The following is a 22,087-nucleotide window of genomic DNA, read 5'->3' as shown; positions in this document are numbered from 1 at the left end:
CTTAGAACCTTAACCTTAGTTCTTTAGTTCAAAAGGTCGCTTTTCTCGCCTTTGCCTTCACAAACTGAACAGAAGCTTGGCGCCCTCCACTCCAGGTGGTTGCTTGAGTTGCCTGCCCCTAAATCCGGCCCTGACTGCTGACACCAGGTGTGCCCTGTGGCTCACTTCCACACTACTTCTGCAAGGTCCTCATGGAGTGGGAAACAAACTTTGGAGGAGGGGTTCTATGGAGACTGAAACAGCCTCTTCCTCAGGTCTTTCTGCTTATGGGTGACAGTCTTAGACACATCCAGGACTTCAGATATTGCTGCTCCATGGGAGCCAGAGATCTCATTTGCAAACACACTGACTTGCTCTTGCAATTGGGGAGGGCCTTCCCCCCTCAAGGAAGCACTCCTCCTACTCCTAGCTCTCACGGACTGTGGAAGGGCACTGAGACACCCAAGGCAGTGCCCTGGGATATCCTTCCAGGAGGAAGACCTCGCTGTGCCCAGAGAAGGGGGGTAGCAGGAATTGGGCCTCATCTACCTGAAAGATCTCTTGTGGTGAGAGGACGTACAAGCTCTGTTGCTCAACCATGAAACCCTGTGGCTTCTGGGGGAGAGAAAAAGTACTATCCCCATACCAGGTAAGAGGCTAGGGAAGAGCAGGGTGAAGCTGGCCTGGTTGTGGGGACTCCCTCCTCCCTCATACCTTATTGTGTTCTTCTACAGATCTCTGCCTTGGCCCTGACACCCATATTAGACTGGCCAATGTCTACCTAGATAAGTTTGGGGGAAAGGAGGGTCTTCTTTTGGAGTCACTTCTCAGGAGGAAGATTTCAAGAGGAAGGCTGTACACAAAGGTCCTGACACCGTTGGCACCAGATTATTTTATAGATGCGGCAGTGTTTGGTATGATTCTGAAGGAACCGCCTCAATCACTAAGGTACTGCACTTCAGCCAGGACCCCACTAAGTACTGTAACACAGATGTAGCTTGCAGAAAGAGTGTAGGCTGCAGAGAAGAAGGGATGTACTAGGAGCAAAGTGCTTAGCAAAAGCTAGACCAGACATACCTGTGCCAGAGCCGAGGAGCAGCAGCCCAGCTTCATACTTGGGGTGCACCTTGCAAAAATGGATCCTTACCCAACAATACTTATAGTCTAACTTTCCAGCTGATGTGGCAGTAAGTTAATGTGCTGTGATGAAATGGGGACCCAACATATGGGAACCATGGAAAAGGCCTCCAGCAGTGACAATTGACAGGTAAATGAGTGGCCTTGAGAGGTAACTGGGAAAATCTTTCAATAAACAAAGTATCTTCATTCTCACTGCGAACTACTGTTCAGAGGGAGCCTATGAACAGGGCTCATGTATTCCACAATTTTGCAGCATTCATCCCTTGCTGCAGAATTACACTCCTAAAATCATGTCTTTCATTAAATAAATGCTCATTCCTTATGGTGCCTGAAATAATCTGCATAATGTAAGCACAGTATAACTGCCTAGGTTGGCACAGCCTGGAAAAATAGCTCTGAAGGTGTGAACTGCCCCATTCATCTTAGTCAGGGCCATCTGGATTCCACAACTGTGGTATTTGGCATTTTCTAAGATACCAGATAATCCAGCATTTTTGCCGTTTTCCTGCAGTCAAACATACAACATTTTGTTTCATATCTCCCAGTCCAACCGTTTCCGCCCATCAGCTGCCTCTTGCTTTCCAGCTTTCCCTACAAAAGCAAGTTAATTGGATTGCAATGTCTGTTCCCTGCACTGTTCTATGGAGACAGGCAGCAGGAGTTTGGTGAAGCATGGCTGAAGTCCACCTTGCAGCCACAGGGCAGTGGGAGCCAAAACGTTGGGTAGGCTGGAGAACAGGCTGAGGCTCAAAGAGCCATGGCCATGAGTTTCTGATGCCTGCTACAAGTTCCCCCCATCCCTGTCACGTGTGGGGAATAAAGATTGGAGCCAGCCTGCATGGGGGGGAGGGATAGCTCAGTGGTTTGAGCATTGGCCTGCTAAACCCAGGGTTGTGAGTTCAATCCTTGAGGGGGCCATTTAGGGAACTGGGGTAAAATTAATCTGTCTGGGGATTGGTCCTGCTTTGAGCAGGGGGTTGGACTAGATGACCTCCTGAGGTCCCTTCCAACGCTGATATTCTATGATTCTATGACATTTGTGGTACTTGAGGCCTGTGGCATGCAACCAGGCTGCCTGGAGAGCACAGAAATAAATAATAATAAACCTTGAAAATAAATAACAAATAACAAATTTAACATTAATATGCATTTTCTTAGCTTAGCTTTGTATTCATGTGGGGCAATGAAAAGTAACGGCATTTCATTGCGACAGAATTAACAGAAAGGAGAGAGACAAGAATTCATTTTTGACTCAGAGATTCAACTTAGTAGAGTATTACGATTCAGTTCAGAAAATCACCACTTAAGGGTAGGATTGTGGGATCAGTGCCATGTCCTTGAATGAAACAGATCCTCTTGGCACTATGCATTGAGAAATTAAGGCATAATCAGCAGCAGATGTTGCAGTGGAAACCCTATGATGCTATGGCAAAATAAAATAAAATAAAATAAAAGTAGATTTTAAAATCCTCTGAACAGAAGGAAGGCCTGGAGAACAGGCTCAGATCGATCTAATTTTCTCATCTCTCTAGGGAGAAGGTAAAGACACTATGAAAACCCTCTCTTTTCAAAGAATGTACTAATTGCAGAATACTGGAAGAAGAATACATTGTTCTTTGATAAACGTCATGGGTACCAATTTTATACAATTTCTATACAAAAACAGGTGCGAGACTTAAGACCACATCATAGCTAAGATGATATAAAATGACACAACCATGAGTCTCTCTCTCTCTCACACACACACACACTCTGAGGTCTCACAGGTGGGCAAAAAGAAAAAGGGCTCTCCTCACAATCCCTAAGCATTAGATGAGGGGTTCTTAAACTGGGGGTCGGGACCCCTCAGGGGGTCACAAGGTTATTACATGGGGGGTCATGAGCTGTCAGCCTCCACCCCAAACCCCGCTTTGCCTCCCACAATTATAATGGTGTTAAATATATAAAAAAGTGTTTTTAATTTATAGAGGGGGGGGGGAGTCGCACACTATGTGAAAGGGATCACCAATACAAAAGGTTGAGAACCACTGCATTAGATCATCAGAGCAATAGAGGAAAACTAGGTAAAGGAAGAGAAGCAGCCCATAAATTTTAAGGGCATTTGCAGGGGGAAGAGGGAAACAACCCCACCTCAAAACACCACCAACCAAGCCTACACAGAGGACAATAGAAAAGAGAGAAATAAGCAGTATGTGGTAGCTAAATTTTAGTACTGGTGTTGGTGTTGTGTGGGAATGACATTTTACCAACTTTTGCCTCTTTATTTACTAAAGTGGATCATATGCATTCTTATATGAAATAATCACACATACTATTTTATGTATAAGCTAAAATTTGGGGGAATGAAGGCCAGATGTATGAAAAATGAAAAAGCAATTTAGCATTTTACATTCTTATTTACTAAAACTACTGTTAATCTTATATGCTTAGGTATCTAACATTGCTCCCTAGAGAGAAGAGTGGTTGTGTCTTGTTTGAATTTACATTAATCATCAAATTACAAATACCAGGAGAGAGGAGGAGGGAGTAGAAAAAGAAGATCAACCAACATGAGGATGCAATTTTGAAGTGAAATCTTGGTCTTATTGAAGTCAATGGAAAGGATGTGATAAATTGGAGAGTGGTCAAAGAACAGCCACCAGAATGATTAAAGGATTGGTAAACATGCCTTATAGCGAAAGACTCAAAGAGCTCAATCTGTTTAGTTTAACAAAGAGAAAGTTAAAGGGTGACTTGATCAAATGTATAAGCATCCATGAGAGGAACAGAAATTTGATAACAGAGGGCTCTTCAATCTAGCCAAAAAAGGTATAATACGATCCAATGGCTGGAAGGTGAAAGTAGGAAAGTAGGAAAGTTCAGACTAGAAATAAGGCACACATTTTTAACAGTGAGGGTAATTAACCATGGGAAAAACTTCGTAAGAGATATGGTTGATTCTCCATCACTGCCTATTTTTAAATCAAGACTGGATGTTTTTCTAAAAGAGATGCTCTAATTCAAACAGGAATTAATTCTGGGAAGTCCTATGGCATATGTTTCTATGATTCTATGTTATACAGGAGACCAGATTATACAATCACAATGGTCCATCCCAGCTTTATAATCTATGACTCTGAGAACCAGCGGCGGCTCCAGGCACCAGCGCTTCTGCCAGTTGCTGTGAGGGCGGCAGTCAGGCAGCCTTCGGCGGCTTGCCTGTGGGAGGTCCGCCGGTCCCACAGATTTGGCAGCACTTCGGCGGCAGGTACGCCGAAGCCGTGGGACTGGTGGACCTCCCGCAGGCATGCCGCCGAATCCACGGGACCAGGGACCTCCCGCAGGGACGCCGCCGAATCCACGGGACCAGGGACCTCCCGCAGGCAGGCTGCCTTTGGCAGCCTGCCTGCCATGCTTGGGGCGGCAAAAAAGCTAGAGCCGCCCCTGCTGAGAACAGACTTTAATGGGGTAAAGATTTCACCCACAATCTTTTACTCTTGATAAATAAATGCCATCCCTTCCCAGAAGCATATGTTCTGAACATCACTTCTCTAAGGAATGTGCTGTCCCACAATTTAAGTAAATGTGTAGCAATACCCAGTTCTTAACAAAACAAGAAATAAAACAACAGATTATATGCCTGTCTCATTTAACATAATAAATTAGCAATTCCTGTAGGTCAAACATTCTCTACAGTAAATAAAATGTTTAGTTTTGCAGAAAGAACATTATAGGCCTAAGGGTATGTCTACACTGCTATGAAGTTTGGACTACAGGGGGTGTGAATAGCAGTGCACAACGAAGTGCTGCTCTGTAACTCTCCCATGTGGATGTGTGGCTGTGAACTAAAGAGGTTCCTAGTGCGCCGTAATGCAGTCCTCTTCAAATAGGACAGTCATGTGAAGTAGGAACCTTTAGGTTCGCACACACAGCATTCACCCAGAGGAGTTACAGCGCAGCACTTTGGTGCGCACTACTATTCACACCCCAGTAATCTGAACTGCAGGGCGGCAGAGACATGCCCTTAGATCATTTGTGCAGCATCTTTTCTGCTTAAGGCTTAGTCATGATGCCTCCTTACACATGAACCAGAAATTTAAGAGAAAAAACAAATGGGAAAATCAGAGAATGGACCTACAGTGACTGAGTCCCCTGGCCTCATTCAGTTTCAAAACTACTCTATCAGGTAGTATTCATGAAAAATGCCAGACTGACAGCAACAGTAATTGAGGTGCTAGATTTATCTACTTGACAGGTTCAGTACAGGCAGCAAAGCTTGCCTTACCTATTTCCCTTCACCTTGACTTGGCAGGACCACCCTCTGGAGATGAGGTGGCAGAAGAGTCTCCATGCACATTAAATCATTGCCTTTAGCTGCCAAGCAAGATTATCAATCACAGTAGAACCTTCGAGTTACAAACACCAGAGTTACAAACTGACCAGTCCACCACACACCTCATTTGGAACTAGAACTATGCAATCAGGTAGCAGCAGAGACCAAAAAAACCCCCAAATACAGTACTGTGTTAAATATAAACGACTAAAACAATCAAGGGAAAGCAGCATTTTTCTTTTTCATAGTAAAGTTTCAAAGCTGTATTAAGTCAATGTTCAGTTGTAAACTTTTGAAAGAACAACCATAACATTTTGTTTAGTGTTATGAACATTTCAGAGTTACGAACAACCTCCATTCCCGAGGTGTGCGTAACTCTGAGGTTCTACTGTAGTGGAACTGTTATGTGGAGACCTCCCCTCTGGACTGAGATGACCTAGCCAATTCACACAGGTGAATAAACAGTCATTGAATAGTAAAGTTTTCAGATGAGAATCAGCCTTCCAAAGCTGAAAGGATCCATATATCTCAACCTGACCCATTCCAAGTCCCCTGGGCTTTCCTCCTCCGCTGAAAAGAATGTTTTGAAGTATGGCTCTTCTCTGAAAATGACTATGCAAAAATAGCACTTTCTTGCTGAATAAATTTTCTCCATGTGTGTATTCAGTTCCTGATGTTTACTCTGGTGATTCAAAAAATATGTGTTTACTAAATTTTATTCCTTTAAGCACTGCAAAGCCAACTCAATGGCAGGACCAAGTTCTGAACTCACTCACATCTCTCTAATCTTATGGCCTCCATTGGGGTTGCAGAGACTTAAAGGAGGATAGAAATGAGCTACAGTGCAGTCACAGCTGTAACAGATGTAACACAGAAGCATTTGGCATATAGCATTTCTATTATTGATGATGATGCATGACCCTGAAAGAAGACATATTGACTATTAGATTCCAGGATGAGAGTGCAGGATTGGGAGTTAGAAGACATATCTTTTGACTAGTTAATTGAACAAATTGGTTCTGGGTGTCATCAAGGGACCATAAAACCAGAACCCTATAATGCCATTTTTATACAATCACTTTTCAGAGTTAGAGCTGCACTTTTGAAACAGTGAATTGTGTAGAAGCACACACACTCAATAAATGGCACACTCTAATTGATATTTGTGGCAGGCAGGATCTGTTAACCAAATCCCAGTGAACTTCAGGAAAATTCTGCGACACAGCATCTTTCTCAAACACCGTAGAACAAATATTTCCATCCAAGTTTTCTAGCAATGGTAATCAATCACCTGACCAACCTAATAATGTTGATATGGATTCAGTTTTCATTGTGATTCATCCTTACTCTAAAATATTTATTTTTAAGTAACTGTTTTCAATAGAAATAAATCCTCTGATGCACTCATTTTAGCTCCCAAACTTCTTATCGGTAACTGATTCCAGCAAAGCATCAAGTTTTATTTATACTTTCACCTTTCTGATCATTCCAGATCCCTCAATGCCCAGCTGATGACGAAGAAATTTGAAATGCTACACATCTGGCTTGCACATTTAATGACGAATGTCTGGGGTGACTTTTAGTTTTAGGCATACTTACAGCCTCAACTTCCCAACTGGCAAAACCTTTCCAAGATAAAAACTTGTGGGGCAAAGAAACAGATGAAAGGATGATAAATCTCAAACAATCTGAACATACATGCTGTAGTAGCACAGCAAATGATGACACACCTCCCTCCTCTAACTGCCATACACTAACAACTGGAAGATGCAGCCATACCATCAACAAACTAGAATTTAGGCTAGAGCAACAATCTCTCTAATACTCTGCAATGGATTTTGGTAATGCTGCACAGACCTATCTAATAACAACAACAGTTTTATTTTCAGCATCTGTATGCAATATCATTACTAATTTTAAGGGATTAAATTATGGATTTAAATAACTGAATTGTAAAATCACAAATCAAAAGAGAATATTTTATAATATTTTGGAGCAGCCAAACCAAAGAATACAGTATGTAAATACACAATGAGGCGAATACTGCAGTAACCCTATATCCAACATCCCAATGCAGGTACACAAGGTAGGATAAAAAAAGCAGCATTAATATATTTCTGCTGCATAGTCAGCAAAGAATTCAGGCAGGAGGTCACCACATCCATTGTATGCCACTGAGCTCTTCATGGAATGTGAAGGACCAGGGGGCTTGCAGGGGGTGGCCAGTTCATCTGGTAAACAACACAGAACCACTGGCCCAAAAACACAGAACCAAAGAAAGCCGCAGCCCACTCCCCCACCCCATGCTCCGGAGCAGAAGCCACAGCTCAGTAAAGCAGAAAACTAAACATATTGAAGATTCCATCCTTCGGACCTGCAACCAGTCTAAGCAGTACAAAAGCTCTTTAATGCAAGCTCTGACTCGCTCAGAATTTGGCCTCATGTATATTCTTTGCTGTTATTTCTGTGCTGTAAAGACAAACCATGACTGAAAGACATGGCTTCAGTTTTGATACTAGAACTTACTTCCTTTCTCATCAACATATAAAAATCAAAACTACAAAACAACACCCATAACAACTGCTATGGAAGGCGAAATAATTGTGCTTCATGAGACTTGTTAGATGAACTAAAGCAGAGTACTGTAGATAGCCTTCTCCCTCCTCTTCAGTGTTGCCTTACATGACCTCACTCTGTAAAATGGCTCATTCAGCCATTTAAAATAAAAGTCTCAAAGGATAATGCATATTATCAAAAATTCAATCAGTTTAGAATTTTCTCTTTTTTTAAAAATGTACAATCACTCTACTCTGGGAACAAAGCACTTTATTTTAAACATGCAACTGTTTAACCCTGTTAAACACCTTTTAGACTGATAACTAAACCTGGGGAAATGAAACTGCAGCAAAACCAGATCAAACCAACTTAGGTATTTTAAAACCCCCAATCTCAGAAATAGTTTTAGAACAGGTCTTTTTAAAAAGGTAAAGGAATATGCAAGTGTCTAGAAAATACTATTTGTAAATAATTTTTGTACAAGTCCATTGTTTTAAGACTATTACAGAATATTACAGGTCCATTCATACTGAAATAGCCATACAATTACCTGTTGTACGTATCTGTCAGTAGTTTTCCACATGTAATAATATTCAATGATGCTAGTCAGCGACTTCCAAGGAAGCTGAAAAACATTTGGCATGAATTAAATAAAATCAAAGTGTGTCAGGAAATTTAAATATCCACATCTTATTTAGAAAAAGATGAAGCAAATGTTCTTTGTATGTTATAAAGATTCGGAATTAATGCAAACAAAAATGTTAAACAAAGTAAAACATATATGGGGATGGCTATTTTTAAACTACATGCCTAAACCATTGGTTCTATATGGGCAATGCAGAATCCAGTGTAATACCACAGAGGCAGTACATTTCTCTCACTTTTTTATCCGACAGGTAGAGAATAACATAACAATTAGAACAAATCACCTTCACAGTACTGACTGAGAGTCTCACAGGAACTTCACCTGTGAAAATATACCAGCCAGAATATTAGCTCAATGCCAATATCACAGAGGTTGCCTGCCCCACTATTGGTAGTAATGCCAGTGCTAATGATAGGGGTGGGCTGTCATGCCATGACCTTCCCCAATTTCTGCCTGAAACCATGGCTGTGAAAAATGCGTCACGGACCATGAAATCTGGTCTCCCCTATGAAATCTGTTCTTTTGTGTACTTTTACCCTACACCCTACAGTATACAGATTTCAAGGGGGAGACTAACGTTTCTCAAACTCCGGGTCCCAACCCAAAAGCAGATTGTGGGGGGGTCGTAAGACTATTGTGGGGGGGTTGCAGTATTGCCACCTTTACTTCTGCGCTGCCTTCAGAGCTGGACAGCTGGAGAGTGGTGGATGCTGGTTGGCCACCCAGCACTGAAGGCAGCGCCGCAGCCAGCAGCAGCGCAGAAGTAAAGGTGGCAATACCATACCAGCAGCCACAGAAAGTCCTGCAGTCAGGAGAGATTCCTGGAAGTGGGTCTGAGCTGGCCCTGGGAGTGGCCCCTCCAGGGGAAGAAGTCCTGTCCCTCACCAGCCTGGCCAGGACCAGCAGCTGGAGCCCGGAGTATGGGAGGGCCTCTCAGCCAGGGTGCCCAAAGTCCTGCCCCTCCATGGCTCCAGGCCCAACACTCCGGTGCTCGGGGGTTAAAGAGGCCTTGGGCTGGCTGTGGGTGGGTGGGAGGTGGAGGGTGTCCCAGCAATGCAAGGTTTATTTTCTTAAGTGCCCTTTGCCATTTTACAATGTTGGCATAAAGATTAAATCTCCCTTTAAAAACTGACTTGTGTATAAGAGGTTAAGTAAGAGGTTATAATACATAATCAAATCTTAGTACTGTTTCAATTCAACAGTAAGTATCAGATTGTAAAATTTTCATCTCCTACCTCTCCTAATTCCACTGCCCATTTTGACCGACAGTCTTCCAATGTTGGCCATATTTTTATACATACCAGATAATGAAACAAAGCATAAATTATTTTACAATTAATATTTTGTGTGTGTGTATAAATACACGTTTCTCTTTTCAACATTCTTCCAGCTTCTCTAGTAAATAAAAAAATAAAAGAAAATAAATTTAAAAAATGCTGTTTTGAGAGAACTCCAAGCAATCCAGGAAGGTGTACAGATTGACCTTAACGGACCAGCTCTGCTGAGCCACCATCCAGTACTTGGGTCCATACCTTCTTGAGACATTACTGACAGAATTTACACATATTAGATGATGCAGCCATCAGGCGATGGATTCTCAGAGGGGTCCTATACCACAGTAGTCCCAAAGGGAGAGGGGAGATGCACTCACTCCAGTAAATGTTGATCAGCCCTATCTTCCTATTACTTTAGTCTAGCCAATCCTAGCTTCTCACTGTTATTCGTTCCCTGAGTATGGGCTCTGCTAGTTGCACCCATTTGTTGATACTGGTGGCATCCACATCAACAAAAAGTACATTTCCATAAACCTAATAGTTTTCCATGATGTTGCAACACCAGTATGGACAGCCATTCAGAGCACCCCAGTGGGGAACTGGGTTCACAGGATAACATAGGAAGCCATACGTTTTCTACAGCTCTTATTCTCAACTGAGGAAGCCTGCCTGGCATGCTGAGTGTGAAAACCCTGTATTCCAATTGGCTACCCACATGCCCAACTGACAGGTGAAGAGGACTCACTATTTGTCCAGAAGAGTGTAACCACTTATGGAAAACAATTAGGGAGGCAAGATAAATGTGTTTTTCAGTGGCTGCGTCTGCCACAGAAGTTGTAAACAGCTACAGAACTGTATATTTTCATTACCAAATTTTATTATGCATTGATCTCAGGAAAGAAAAATTACCATCTGCAAACAGATGTGTGATGTTTATGTAAGAGGTAGATTGGCAGTGAGGCAGCAATGACACAAGGACATGCAGAGCTGATCTGCGATTTCACCAGCTGCCACAGGGTAAAGATAGAACCCTTGTTAAGCTTGAAAACGCTAAATTTGATTTTTAAATATTTATCTTGGAAATGTACATGCATTTTTAAACCTCAAGTCACAGGTCCATACTGTTAATGATTTAGAACCTTTACATTCTTTTTTTAAACAGCTTTTATTTTCACCCAGCAAGACATTTGAGAAGCAAGAGTTATAAATCTCTGGAAAAAAAATAGGGTTTACAATGAAAATGACAACAGACCCTTAAATTATAACAGCACTAGGGAAATCACCACCACGAGTGTCTTAACTCTCGGACCAGGGAAATAGTCATCTTTTGGGGGAACACAAGGCTCTGTTCTCTTTCCATTGTACTATCTTGAGGTATGAAGAAATTCAAATGTACATTCAATCCAGTACATTTATGTTCATTATAAGTTAAAGGTTCTCAGGAAAACAGGAGAACATCAAGAAATGAGGTCTTGATGAGAAATTAATGAGAAAATAGCAGCCTGACAAATTACTATTCAAAGCCTATATTGGAATGTTATAAAAGTATCAGGAAAATAAAAATTAAATAGTATACAATTGAGATTTCATGGTCTGTTAAAAAGGTAAGGCAAATTCCTTTACTCTAATTAATTAACCGTTATGAACTTGCTTACTAATATTAGTTCTTGTACACTTTGAATATGTCAAGCACTATGCAATGTTAATTATTACTAACTACTGAACAGTAAATAAGGTTGCAAAATGCATTGCCTCTAAAGAGCCACACAGTATAAGAGTGGCAATTGCAGCTGCCAAGTGATGCAAATCCAGAACTATTCTGAAAGCAGTATACCTTCAAGATGTAATGACTCAAGTGGTCATTACGGCCTTGGCTACACTGGCGCTGTACAGCACTGCAACTTGCTGTGCTCAGGGGTGTGAAAACGCCCCCCCCCCGAGCGCAGCGAGTGCAGCACTGTAAAGCGCCAGTGTAATCAGAGCCTGCAGCGCTGCACACTCGCTCGCAGCGCTGCAAGCTACTCCCCTCAGAGAGGTAGAGTACATACAGCGCTGCGAGAGCTCTCTCGCAGCGCTGGCAGCACGACTACACTCGCGCTTCACAGCATTCCTGAGTGTAGCCAAGGCCTACGTTAATTATGATGCTTTTTTAGTGTCACAACCAATCACTTTTTGTCACACCAGGTAATCAAGAATTACTTATACCATATGATCAGCATGTCTAAGATGACTTCTTAGAACAGAGCTCCAGATTTTCCTTTGATATTAATGTACCTTTATTACATCACCTTTGAGTCAAAATATATAAGCACACAGGGATTCTTAGCCACAGTTCATCAGATAAGTATTACAACCTCTACCCCAATATAACGCTGTCCTCGGGAGCCAAAAAATCTTACCGCGTTATAGGTGAAACCACATTATATCGAACTTGCTTTGATCCACCGGAGTGCGCAGCCCCGACCCCCCAGAGCGCTGCTTTACCACGTTATATCCGAATTCGTGTTATATCGGGTCGCATTATATCGGGGTAGAGGTGTACTTTATTTAACATTAAGGATTAAGTCTTGCAACAGATTCTTTTAGAAGAGGATGTCTTTATTTCTAACTCGAGTTTTGTTTGTTTGTTTTTTAAAAAGATCTCTCTCCCTTTTTTAAGATTATACTGTTAAAAAAACAGCAAGTCTGACTACACAAAACTATTTCAGGGAGTGGCTGGTAGGGGTTTGCAGGATGCAGCTATGTGAAAAACCTTACCCAGAGTCCATAAACTTTGAGAACAGGGAATGATGTTCATGAACACATCAAGCTTGAGACTGAGTGGGTTCAAGGTTTGATGGAAACATTTAGCACTTCTAAAACTTACTAGTGTAAACATTTTTGTCTACAGTTTTCATTGCTTACCTCTAGCTCTCCTGTGGTTAATAGGTATTTAAGGAATTTTTCTAGTAAGCCTATTAATTTACACTACAAAAGCTGTCCAGGAAATAAGTACAGTTTATACTATTTTTATATATTTTTCTTATTTTTAACTTCTGAAGATAGTGTATATGAATAACTTTGGAAAAACTTATGAAATCAGTTCCTATATCTTCATATAAAAACAAAAGTCAGAGCCCACTGAGTGTCAGAAGCCTTTAAATGACTGAAAGCCTGGAAATATTAGGTGTTAAACATAATTCTCATTATAAATCTAACTGACTAATGCTACACGAATAGCTACGTGAAAGATGTGCTCTTCTAAGGATACTCTGAGGTGACAGGCTGCTTTTCTAAAAGTAGAGAACGTGACTGAGGGTAGGAGGCAATCCCACTCTGACTTCAGAACATATAACTGATCTGTGCTCCTGCCAGGTTTTATTCTCTGAGTCAGTATTAATATGCCTTCAGCTGAGCCCAACAATGATTTTCATTCTCTATTTAGCCTCATTTAAACAAGAACAATGTCTCTTTTGCCTTTTTTCATTCTTTGGTCCCTCTGAAGCATTTTTAAAAGTTTTCAGTAGGCTGTTTTAAATTTCCAGCATTTTGTGCATTATGGATCAGAAGTGATATCTGCAAAGTACTAATGCATTAATGGGACGCCATATAATTAGACTTGGAAGGATTAGATTTTAATGGTAAATGATGGTAAAAACTGATTTCACTGTACACACAGAAACTGACTAAAAATTATTTTCATCGATGATGATCAAAACTTACAGATAGATAAAGTAAGAAAAATGATTCTTGAGAACTTATCAGCGTTTGATTTAAGGATATATCCTTTGTATATTTTGACATGTGATGTTGACAATTTGTGTTTTAACTTTTTGAATCTCAATGTCTACTGCCATAGAATAATTATTGTCTGACCCATAATTTTCCGCAACTGTGAAAATAATAATTAATAAAAGTAAAAAGATGCTTACAAATAAACAGTGATATTATATGTCAAAATAATAAAAATTAAAAATCAAATTCTGCCAAGCCTAAATGAACATAGAGAATAAAAGAATAATGTAGGAAACCCTAACAATAAAGTTTACATTTATTTGGCAACAGTTTACATTAAGGTTCTATTTATAAAGGGTTAATACATGTTAATAGATGTTTTAGCTATGAGTAGTAGCGTCACAGATGGTTGGTAAGCACATCCGGAGGTGTTATAGACTGTAATATAGACTATTGAGCTGAACTCTATAACAACTGAGGAACCATGTATTAACACATCTATTAACCATTTATTAACTCTTTAGAAATGGAAACTTAATACAAAGTGTAACCACGTATTTTTCATTGCCAGTATCACAATAATTTTCTTAAATGTAACTAATTTTAACTTATTAACAGAACTGCTTCTTATATAATGTAATTTTCTGCAGGAGTACAAGCTGAATCCAGTGGACATTTTCTTCCTTGAGAACATCAAAAATCATGTAGCAACACATTCACATCTGTTCAAAAGGCAGCTCTTCAGAGACACAATATCCTTTTCTTCTTGTCAATAGTCACTTATATTTATTTTAGAACTGTGAAAGTGACCTGACAACACTGAAGTCTTCTTTCCATGTACAGCACTGGAAGTGGAAGTACAAGCTTCCTCACACCACCCCACATGCCTGTTTTGGAGGGGCTTCAAGCAGAGCTGGACAAATAATTGATTTTTCGGTTTGGTGGCCAAACCAGAAAAAAAGTTGTGTTTGGGTGAGAAATACATTTTATTTGACACAAAATTAAACATTTCATTTTTGGGTGTTTTTTATCTTCCTTCCTTCCCCATCACTTTTTTTTTTTTTAAGGGAAAGCTAAATTTCTAAATGAAATGTCATTTCAAAACAAAGAGTCAAAAATGTTTCAGCTTTTTGGGAATCCCCCCCCCAATTTTTTCCCAGTCAAAAATACTTGCCAAATTCAACCTGAATTCACAAACAGTTTTGGGCTAATAAGCTATTTGAAAAAAATTGCCCAGATCTAACTCAAACATCATGTACACTTAATACTTGGTCTCCTTGAAGAGACTGCTAATAAAGGTGCTAGTTGGTAAAAAAATATGATGGGGGAGCAAAGAACTGAATGAACTGAGATCTCATAACAGAGACTTAAGGACAGTGAAACCTGCATGGACAAAGGCAGCTTATTCATATGCTTCAGTTATAACTAAATTATAGGGCTGTCAAGCGATTAAAAACATTAATCGCGATTAATCGTACTGTTTTACAATAATAGAATACCATTTATTTAATTATTGGATGTTTTCTACATTTTCAAATATATTGATTTCAATTACAACACAGAATACCAAGTGTACAGTGCTCACCTATATATTTATTTTTGATTGCAAGTATTTGCACTGTAAAAAAACCAAAAGAAATAGTATTTTTCAGTTCATCTAATACAGTAACTCCTCACTTAACGTTGTAGTTATGTTCCTGAAAAATGCAACTTTAAGCAAAACCATGTTAAATGAATCCAATTTCCCCATAAGAATTAATGTAAATGAGGGGGTTAGGTTCCAGGGAATTTTTTTTCACCAGACAGAAGACTATATATATATATATATATATATACACACACACACACACATATATATATACACACACACACACACACACATACACAGTATAAGTTTTAAACAAACAATTTAATACTGGTACACAGTGATGATGATTGTGAAGCTTGGTTGAGGTGGAGGAGTCAGAGGGTGGGATATTTTCCAGGGAATGCCTTACTGCTAAATGATGAACTAGCAATCGGCTGAGCCCTCAAGGGTTAACTGTCACAGTCTACAAGGCAGCAGGAATGGAGGGAGGGGAGAGAGCATCGCAGACAGAGAGAGACACACACTGTGTGTGTGTGAGAGAGAGATGCGCATTTCCACTTTAAGTACACTGCCTTGTTAATTAGATCAGCTTGATGAGACCACAGCCGCTGCTGCCTGGAAGCTCCCTCTGTCATGTGTCCCCCCTGCTCTATGGAAGATGGGGTAAGTGGGGTGCAGGAGCAGGGGGGAGGGGGACACCCTGACATTAGCCCCCCTTTTTCTCCCCTCCCCGCGCACAGCAAGCAGGAATCTCTGGGAGCTGCTCCAAGGTAGAGGGCAGGAGCAGCACATGGCAGTGGAGGGAGGGACGTCTGCAATTGATAGCCTGCTGGGCAGCTGCTGCACACCGAACTTAGGAGAGCGGGGAGCTGATAGGGGGAGCTAATAGGGGGGCTGCCGGTTCACCCTGGTTCCAAGCCCCCACCAGCTAGCTCCAACGGGCTGCTCTTCCTGCAAGCAGTGGACAAAGCAGGTGGCTGCCAAAGGACGTTAGAAGGGAGCATTGCACAACTTTAAACGAGCATGTTCCCTAATTGATCAGCAACGTAACAACGAAACAAGTTAACCGGGACAACTTTAAGTGAGGAGTTACTGTATAAGTACTGTAGTGCAATCTCTTTATCATGAAAGTTGAACTTACAAATATAGAATTATGTACAAAAAATAACTGCATTCAAAAATAAAACAATGTAAAATTTAAGAGCCTGCAAGTCCACTCAGTCCTACTTCTTGTTCAGACAATCGCTCATACAAACAAGTTTGTTTACATTTGCAGGAGATAATGCTGCCCGCTTCTTGTTTACAGTGTCACCTGAAAGTGAGAACAGGCATTTGCGTGGCACTTTTGTAGCTGGTGTCACAAGATAGTTACATGCCAGATGCACTAAAGATTAATATGTCCCTTCATGCTTCATCCACCATTCCAGGGGACATGCTTCTATGCTGATGACGGGATCTGCTCAATAACAATCCAAAGCAGTGCGGACTGATGCATGTTCATTTTATTTATCTGAGTCAGATGCCACCAGCAGAAGATTAATTTTCTTTTTTGGTGGTTCAGGTACTATAGTTTCCGCATCTGAGTGTTGCTCTTTTAAGACTTCTGAAAGCATGCTCCACACCTCATCCCTCTTAGATTTTGGAAGCCGCTTCAGATTCTTAAATCTTGGGTCGAATGATGTAGCTATCTTTAGAAATCTCACATTGGTACCTACTTTGTGTTTTGTCAAATCGCCAGTGAAAGTGTTTTTTAAATGAATAATATATGCTGAGTCATCATCCGAGACTGCTATAACATGAAATATATGGCAGAATATGAGTAAAACAGAGCAGGGGACATACAATTCTCCCCCAAACAGTTCAGTCACAAATTTAATTAATGCATTATTTTTTTAACGAGCGTCATCAGCATGGAAGCATGTCCTCTGGAATGGTGGCTGAAGCATGAAGGAGCATACGAATGTTTAGCATATCTGGCACATAAATACCTTGCAGTGCCAGCTACGAAAGTGCCATGCAAATGCCTGTTCTCACTTTCTCGTGACATTGTAAATAAGAAGAGGGCAGCATTATTTCCTGTAAATGTATACAAACTTGTTTGTCTTAGCAACTGGCTGAACAAGAAGTAGGACTGAGTGGACTTGTAGGCTCTGAAGTTTTACATTGTTTTGTTTTTAAGTGCAGTTATGTAACAAAAAAAAATCTACATTTGTAAGTTGCACTTTCATGACAATGAGATTGCACTACAGTACTTGTATGAGGTGAACTGAAAAACATTATTTCTTTTGTTTATCTTTTTTACAATGCAAAAATTTGTAATAAAAATAATATACTCTTTGATTTGAATTACAACACAGATTACAATATATATGAAAATGTAGAAAAACATCCAAAATATTTAATAAAATTCAATTGGTATTCTATTGTTTTACAGTGTGATTAAAACTGCGATTAATCGCAATTAAGTTTTTTAATTGCGATTAATTTTTTTTTAGTTAATCACATGAGTTAACTGCGATTAGTCAACAGCCCTACTAAATTCCTTTGTTTTGCATGTATCAACCTTTTCGCAGCCACAATCCAACATGACTAACCTGTGGTAGATGAGGGTCTACCCCCTGCCCTCCTCGCCCCTCAAAAAAAGGAAAGAGTTGCAAGCAAATTACCAATCACTCAGGCAGTCAGTGACTGGTATCAACTCCATCCCAATTCACTGCATTAGGACACAGCAAATGAAAGCTTTGCTGTCCAAAACTGCAATACTTCAGAAGCAGACATAGTAGAGTTGGGAGTGATGAGTGTTTCCTTCACCCTTCACAAGTACCAAATGCCTAACGTAACATAATGGCTTAATATGGAGCATTTTTAAAAGCTGAGTAAGGATTTCCCTCACTGCTAAACATGGAAGGAAAGACTGGGATTTTCAACACACTTAGGGGATTTGGGACTGCCACTGAATTTCAATGGAATCTGGGCACCCAACTTTCTTACAGGAGCCTGAGAAAATCCCAGTCAAAATACATTAGAATTTAGCTTTCCAAGATATGTCACTAAACAAGAAAATACTATTTTTTTATCCTGACAATATATTTATCCATTTGGCAGTACAAAAGCACCTCCTTCTTAAGCTAATCATCCAGATCAATGGAAAACAATTACAGCTCTCACGGCCAAAACACATTTAAACATGGGAAGATAAAAGTGCATTAGTTCTGTACTTACAAAGTCTTGTCGTATGTCATTGAAGTCTTTACCATATTTTTCCAAAGCCTCTTCAAATAAACTAGCTTCCGAAGCTGACCATTCTTCCATTTCATCTCTGCATAGAACTGGTCCTCCAAGTGGTACCAGAACACTAATGGCACTGCTCAAATCATAGTTGTGCTTATGTAATGTATCCATTGCATGGAACTAAGAAGAAAGAAAGAAAAATAATTAAATTGGTGAATTAAAGAATTGTCAACCAGGATCACAACTAATAAAAGTATTATATTCTATATGCTGGGAAACATGCCTTAACTTATAATAAATTTAGAGTTTATCCTGTTAAGTGTTGTCTGACAGAAGAATATCTGCACTGTACTTGATATGGGCAAGGAAATGCTATAATATTTGTTAAAAGCTACAGTATTTAATAAATTGCCTATAAATTAGCACACATTCTTCAACGGTTCCACTGAGGATCTGACAATTTTGTTTTCAGTGACCAAAGATTATATATAATGCTAAACCAGAGATGCAAACTTCTCCTTGCCCAACAGTCTCATTTTTTTTGGACAGGTGAGGAAATTATCATTAGTTTTTTTCATTATCACCATCATAGTGAAGTGTATGAGAAGATTTTGTCTCTGGTATCTGACACTGTTAATGAAAAATTATGCAGGGTTGCACTAAACATTGTGAGGGCTTTTGTTAGTAAAAAGAAGAATACGGAAGCAACTGAATAGATAACTGCAATCTTCACTCAGATGGTCTCAAAAAATTGTTGTATCATGACATCACTAATAAGTGATGAGGAAGATGAGTAAAGAAATAAACAAATGCGTCACAGATCCTCTTCACAGAACGTGTGCAATCAATAGTCTTTCTGACTCAGAGTCCCATATACACATAATCTCCAGGACCTTAAACCATTGCTGCAGAGGCAGCTGTACAGGTGCTGAAGGAGTAAAGACTCACTCTGAAAACCACAGCTGCTATTTCTTAGGACAAACTTGCCAGGCAGAACCTAAAGAAGGAATGAAGGGGCCAGATTTATTAAAATAAAAGTGTAGAAGAATATTTCCTCTTTCAAGAGAAAAGACTACTAAATATGAACACAGCAGAGCAGCATTAGTTCTGTAGTAGCTTCTAAGGACCACACTGCAGCCATCATGGACCTCATCACTTAAACTGGTAGTCATCTCAGGGAATGCACCAGTGAGAGCTTGAGTGTTTGAAGCAGAACGGACTGGTGTGCTTACATGCTGATGCGAATTTGTAAAAACCCAAAGGTTTTAATGCAAAAGTCATTGCTTGGACCTCACTGCTATCAAGGAGGGAGGTTGAAATGAATATCTTTTTTCATCTTCTTCTATGTAACCTCAAAGCTTATCTCCATGGAAGTTTCCATAACAGGCTGGAATGAATTGGTTGGATTTTAAATCGGCAACAATTCTGAAAACAATAGAGATCATTGACTATTTAAACTATTTTCAGTTATTTATCTACATCAAACAAGATTCAGTTTGTGCACATTTTTTCAAAACATTTTTAATTTTTTTGTAAAGGTTCTTAGTTGAAAGTGAGATGTATGCTTATCAATTGCCCTGCCCATCTTCCCCTCACAAATGCTTCTTTCTAGACAACTCTGTATTAGAACTGGTATAATTCTTAGCTTACAACTGAAGGATGACATCTTTAGGCAGCAATGTGATCTAGTGGGTAGGGCACTGAATTGGGACACAGACGGCTTAGGTTCCATTCCCAGCTGTGCCACTGGCCTGCTATCTGAGCTTGAGTGAGTAATTTGACCTCTTTGTGCCTCAGTTTACCCTCCTATAAGTATGTTTGTACAGCACTTACTACAATGGGACACCATTTTCAGCTGAGGCTTCCAAGTGCTACTGCAATATAAATACCACGAATACTTTGCTACTTCTTATGAACAGTAGAGATCTTTCCCGGACTTTCAGTATGCTTTGGGAAGAGGCCTCTTCAAGTACTACTGGTGGCAGGATCTGCTTGATTAATTTAACCTGCAAAAAGCAATGCGTTCCTTTGATTCACTTTCTTCTACAGTGTACTTTATTATTTAGCGCTGAACTTACATTCGCCCTGACTACAAATTGCCTTGAGAAGTCACTGTAATGGATAAAATTAGTATCGTGCTATCTTAAGACACATAGTAATCCGATCAGTCAAAGCAAAGAATTTTGGAGTTAAACTACTGCCTTATTACTTATTCATCCTGACAAAGAATAAAACAAGCAACCTGAAAGATTGAAACTAACAGCATATGTAATGCTGTGGAAGGCTGATCTACCTGTTCAGATTTAAATTTCAACACTCGTGGAAAGCACAGATTGCACTTCTGCCAAGCAGCTGCTCAATCAGAATCCATCTCACTGATGAGTGACAACTGAGTGAGCAAATGGTAGTCTTGATCTTGTTCTTTTAATGTTAATTTTCAGGAAAAGGTTTGGTCATCTTTAGCTACCTAACCACTGATTTGTTTGTTGTATTTATATATCGGTTACAAAGGTACTTTGAAGCAACTGAAGAAATAACTGCATTCTTCACTCAGCTGCTCTGAAGCAATTACTGGATGCTGAGGCAAGCTCCACGAGTAATGCCTTTGCTTTTTTTCCTATAGTCCCACCCCCTGCTCAAGTAGACTCCTATATTATGGTAGGTGGGTGGGGTTAGCAAGGGCAGAAGCAGCCTGAAAAGGCTGCAGTAGGGCTAAGACCACCAAAAGAGGAGAAAGATCACATCTGTTTTCGTCTGCTTTCTCCAAGGATCTGAGCAGTCTGGGGACCAGAGGGAGAAACACCCAAGCTGGGATTCACCATAGATGAAGGCCAATCAGATGGAAAGAAGAATTTGGGACCTCCCCCAGATAGGAACCTCAGGTCTGGGGGGCAAAGGGGAACACCTCTCTCCAGGAAGATGGTGATACTATTAAATTACAGCTGGAAGATACTATCTTAAAAGTCTTAGGGCCTGATATGCTCCAGCCCCCAGCTCACAAAATGAGACGCTTCACATGTAAAATTCAAGGGCAGTAACTCTCTTTATTCTTTGTTACTTTCAAGAAACATCTTAGAATATATTTTGTCTTCTGATTTACTAAAGTAACACGGATGCTTTGGAGATAATTCCACCATCAGAAGCCAGCAGAGCAATTCTGTCTACCTAGCTTAGGTTTCACTAAAATGCCTATCTCCATCTAGCTAAGCACTGTACAAGAGTTATCAGGCAGGGGGAAAAAAACTACAAAAAAGCCTTTTGGGTTTCCCATCTTCTTCCTCAAGGCTTTTACTCCTCAGATTGCAATATTTACAACCGAAAAAACAAAATTAACTGGTCTCTCTCTCAGCCACACATCTCAAGCCTGCAGTGACAGGGTGTGTAATCCCCCTGGCTCTAAGGCATCCTCCCCTTCCAGCATCCTAGCTGTTAACCGTATAGTTTCCTGTCTTCTAGAAGTGGAGTCTAATCAATCTGCAGTTTCCAGCCTTGTCTCTTTACTATCCCCTATGCGTCTAGATGGAGAAGCGTGAAAATAACCCTGACTTGCCCATAACCTGGTAGGACCTCTGCACCTTGTCCAATCACTCACAATCCACCCAAAGTTATAACCCTTGCTCTTGTTTACAGAAATCTTCTTTAAATCA

General features: G+C 40.2%; 1 protein-coding gene across 2 annotated transcripts in view; it reads right to left on the bottom strand.

The window, feature by feature from the left end:
- Positions 1-22,087, bottom strand: part of MTA3 (metastasis associated 1 family member 3) — a 190,028-nt gene that overhangs the window by 48,662 nt on the left and 119,279 nt on the right. For both annotated transcript variants that reach the window (XM_026652526.1, XM_026652525.1), the window contains exons 9-10: positions 18,432-18,620; positions 8,538-8,612 (exon numbers count right to left, since the gene is read on the bottom strand). In XM_026652526.1, the coding sequence (XP_026508311.1) occupies positions 8,538-8,612; positions 18,432-18,620 (264 nt within the window). The remainder of the gene's footprint in view (positions 1-8,537; positions 8,613-18,431; positions 18,621-22,087) is intronic.

The sequence above is a fragment of the Terrapene carolina genome, unplaced genomic scaffold (assembly GCF_002925995.2).
Source record: "Terrapene carolina triunguis isolate 2854851 unplaced genomic scaffold, T_m_triunguis-2.0 Scaffold120, whole genome shotgun sequence".
Classification (NCBI taxonomy): domain Eukaryota; kingdom Metazoa; phylum Chordata; order Testudines; family Emydidae; genus Terrapene; species Terrapene triunguis.
Note: the sequence above shows the minus strand (reverse complement) of the source record. Positions and strands in the feature narration are given on the sequence as shown.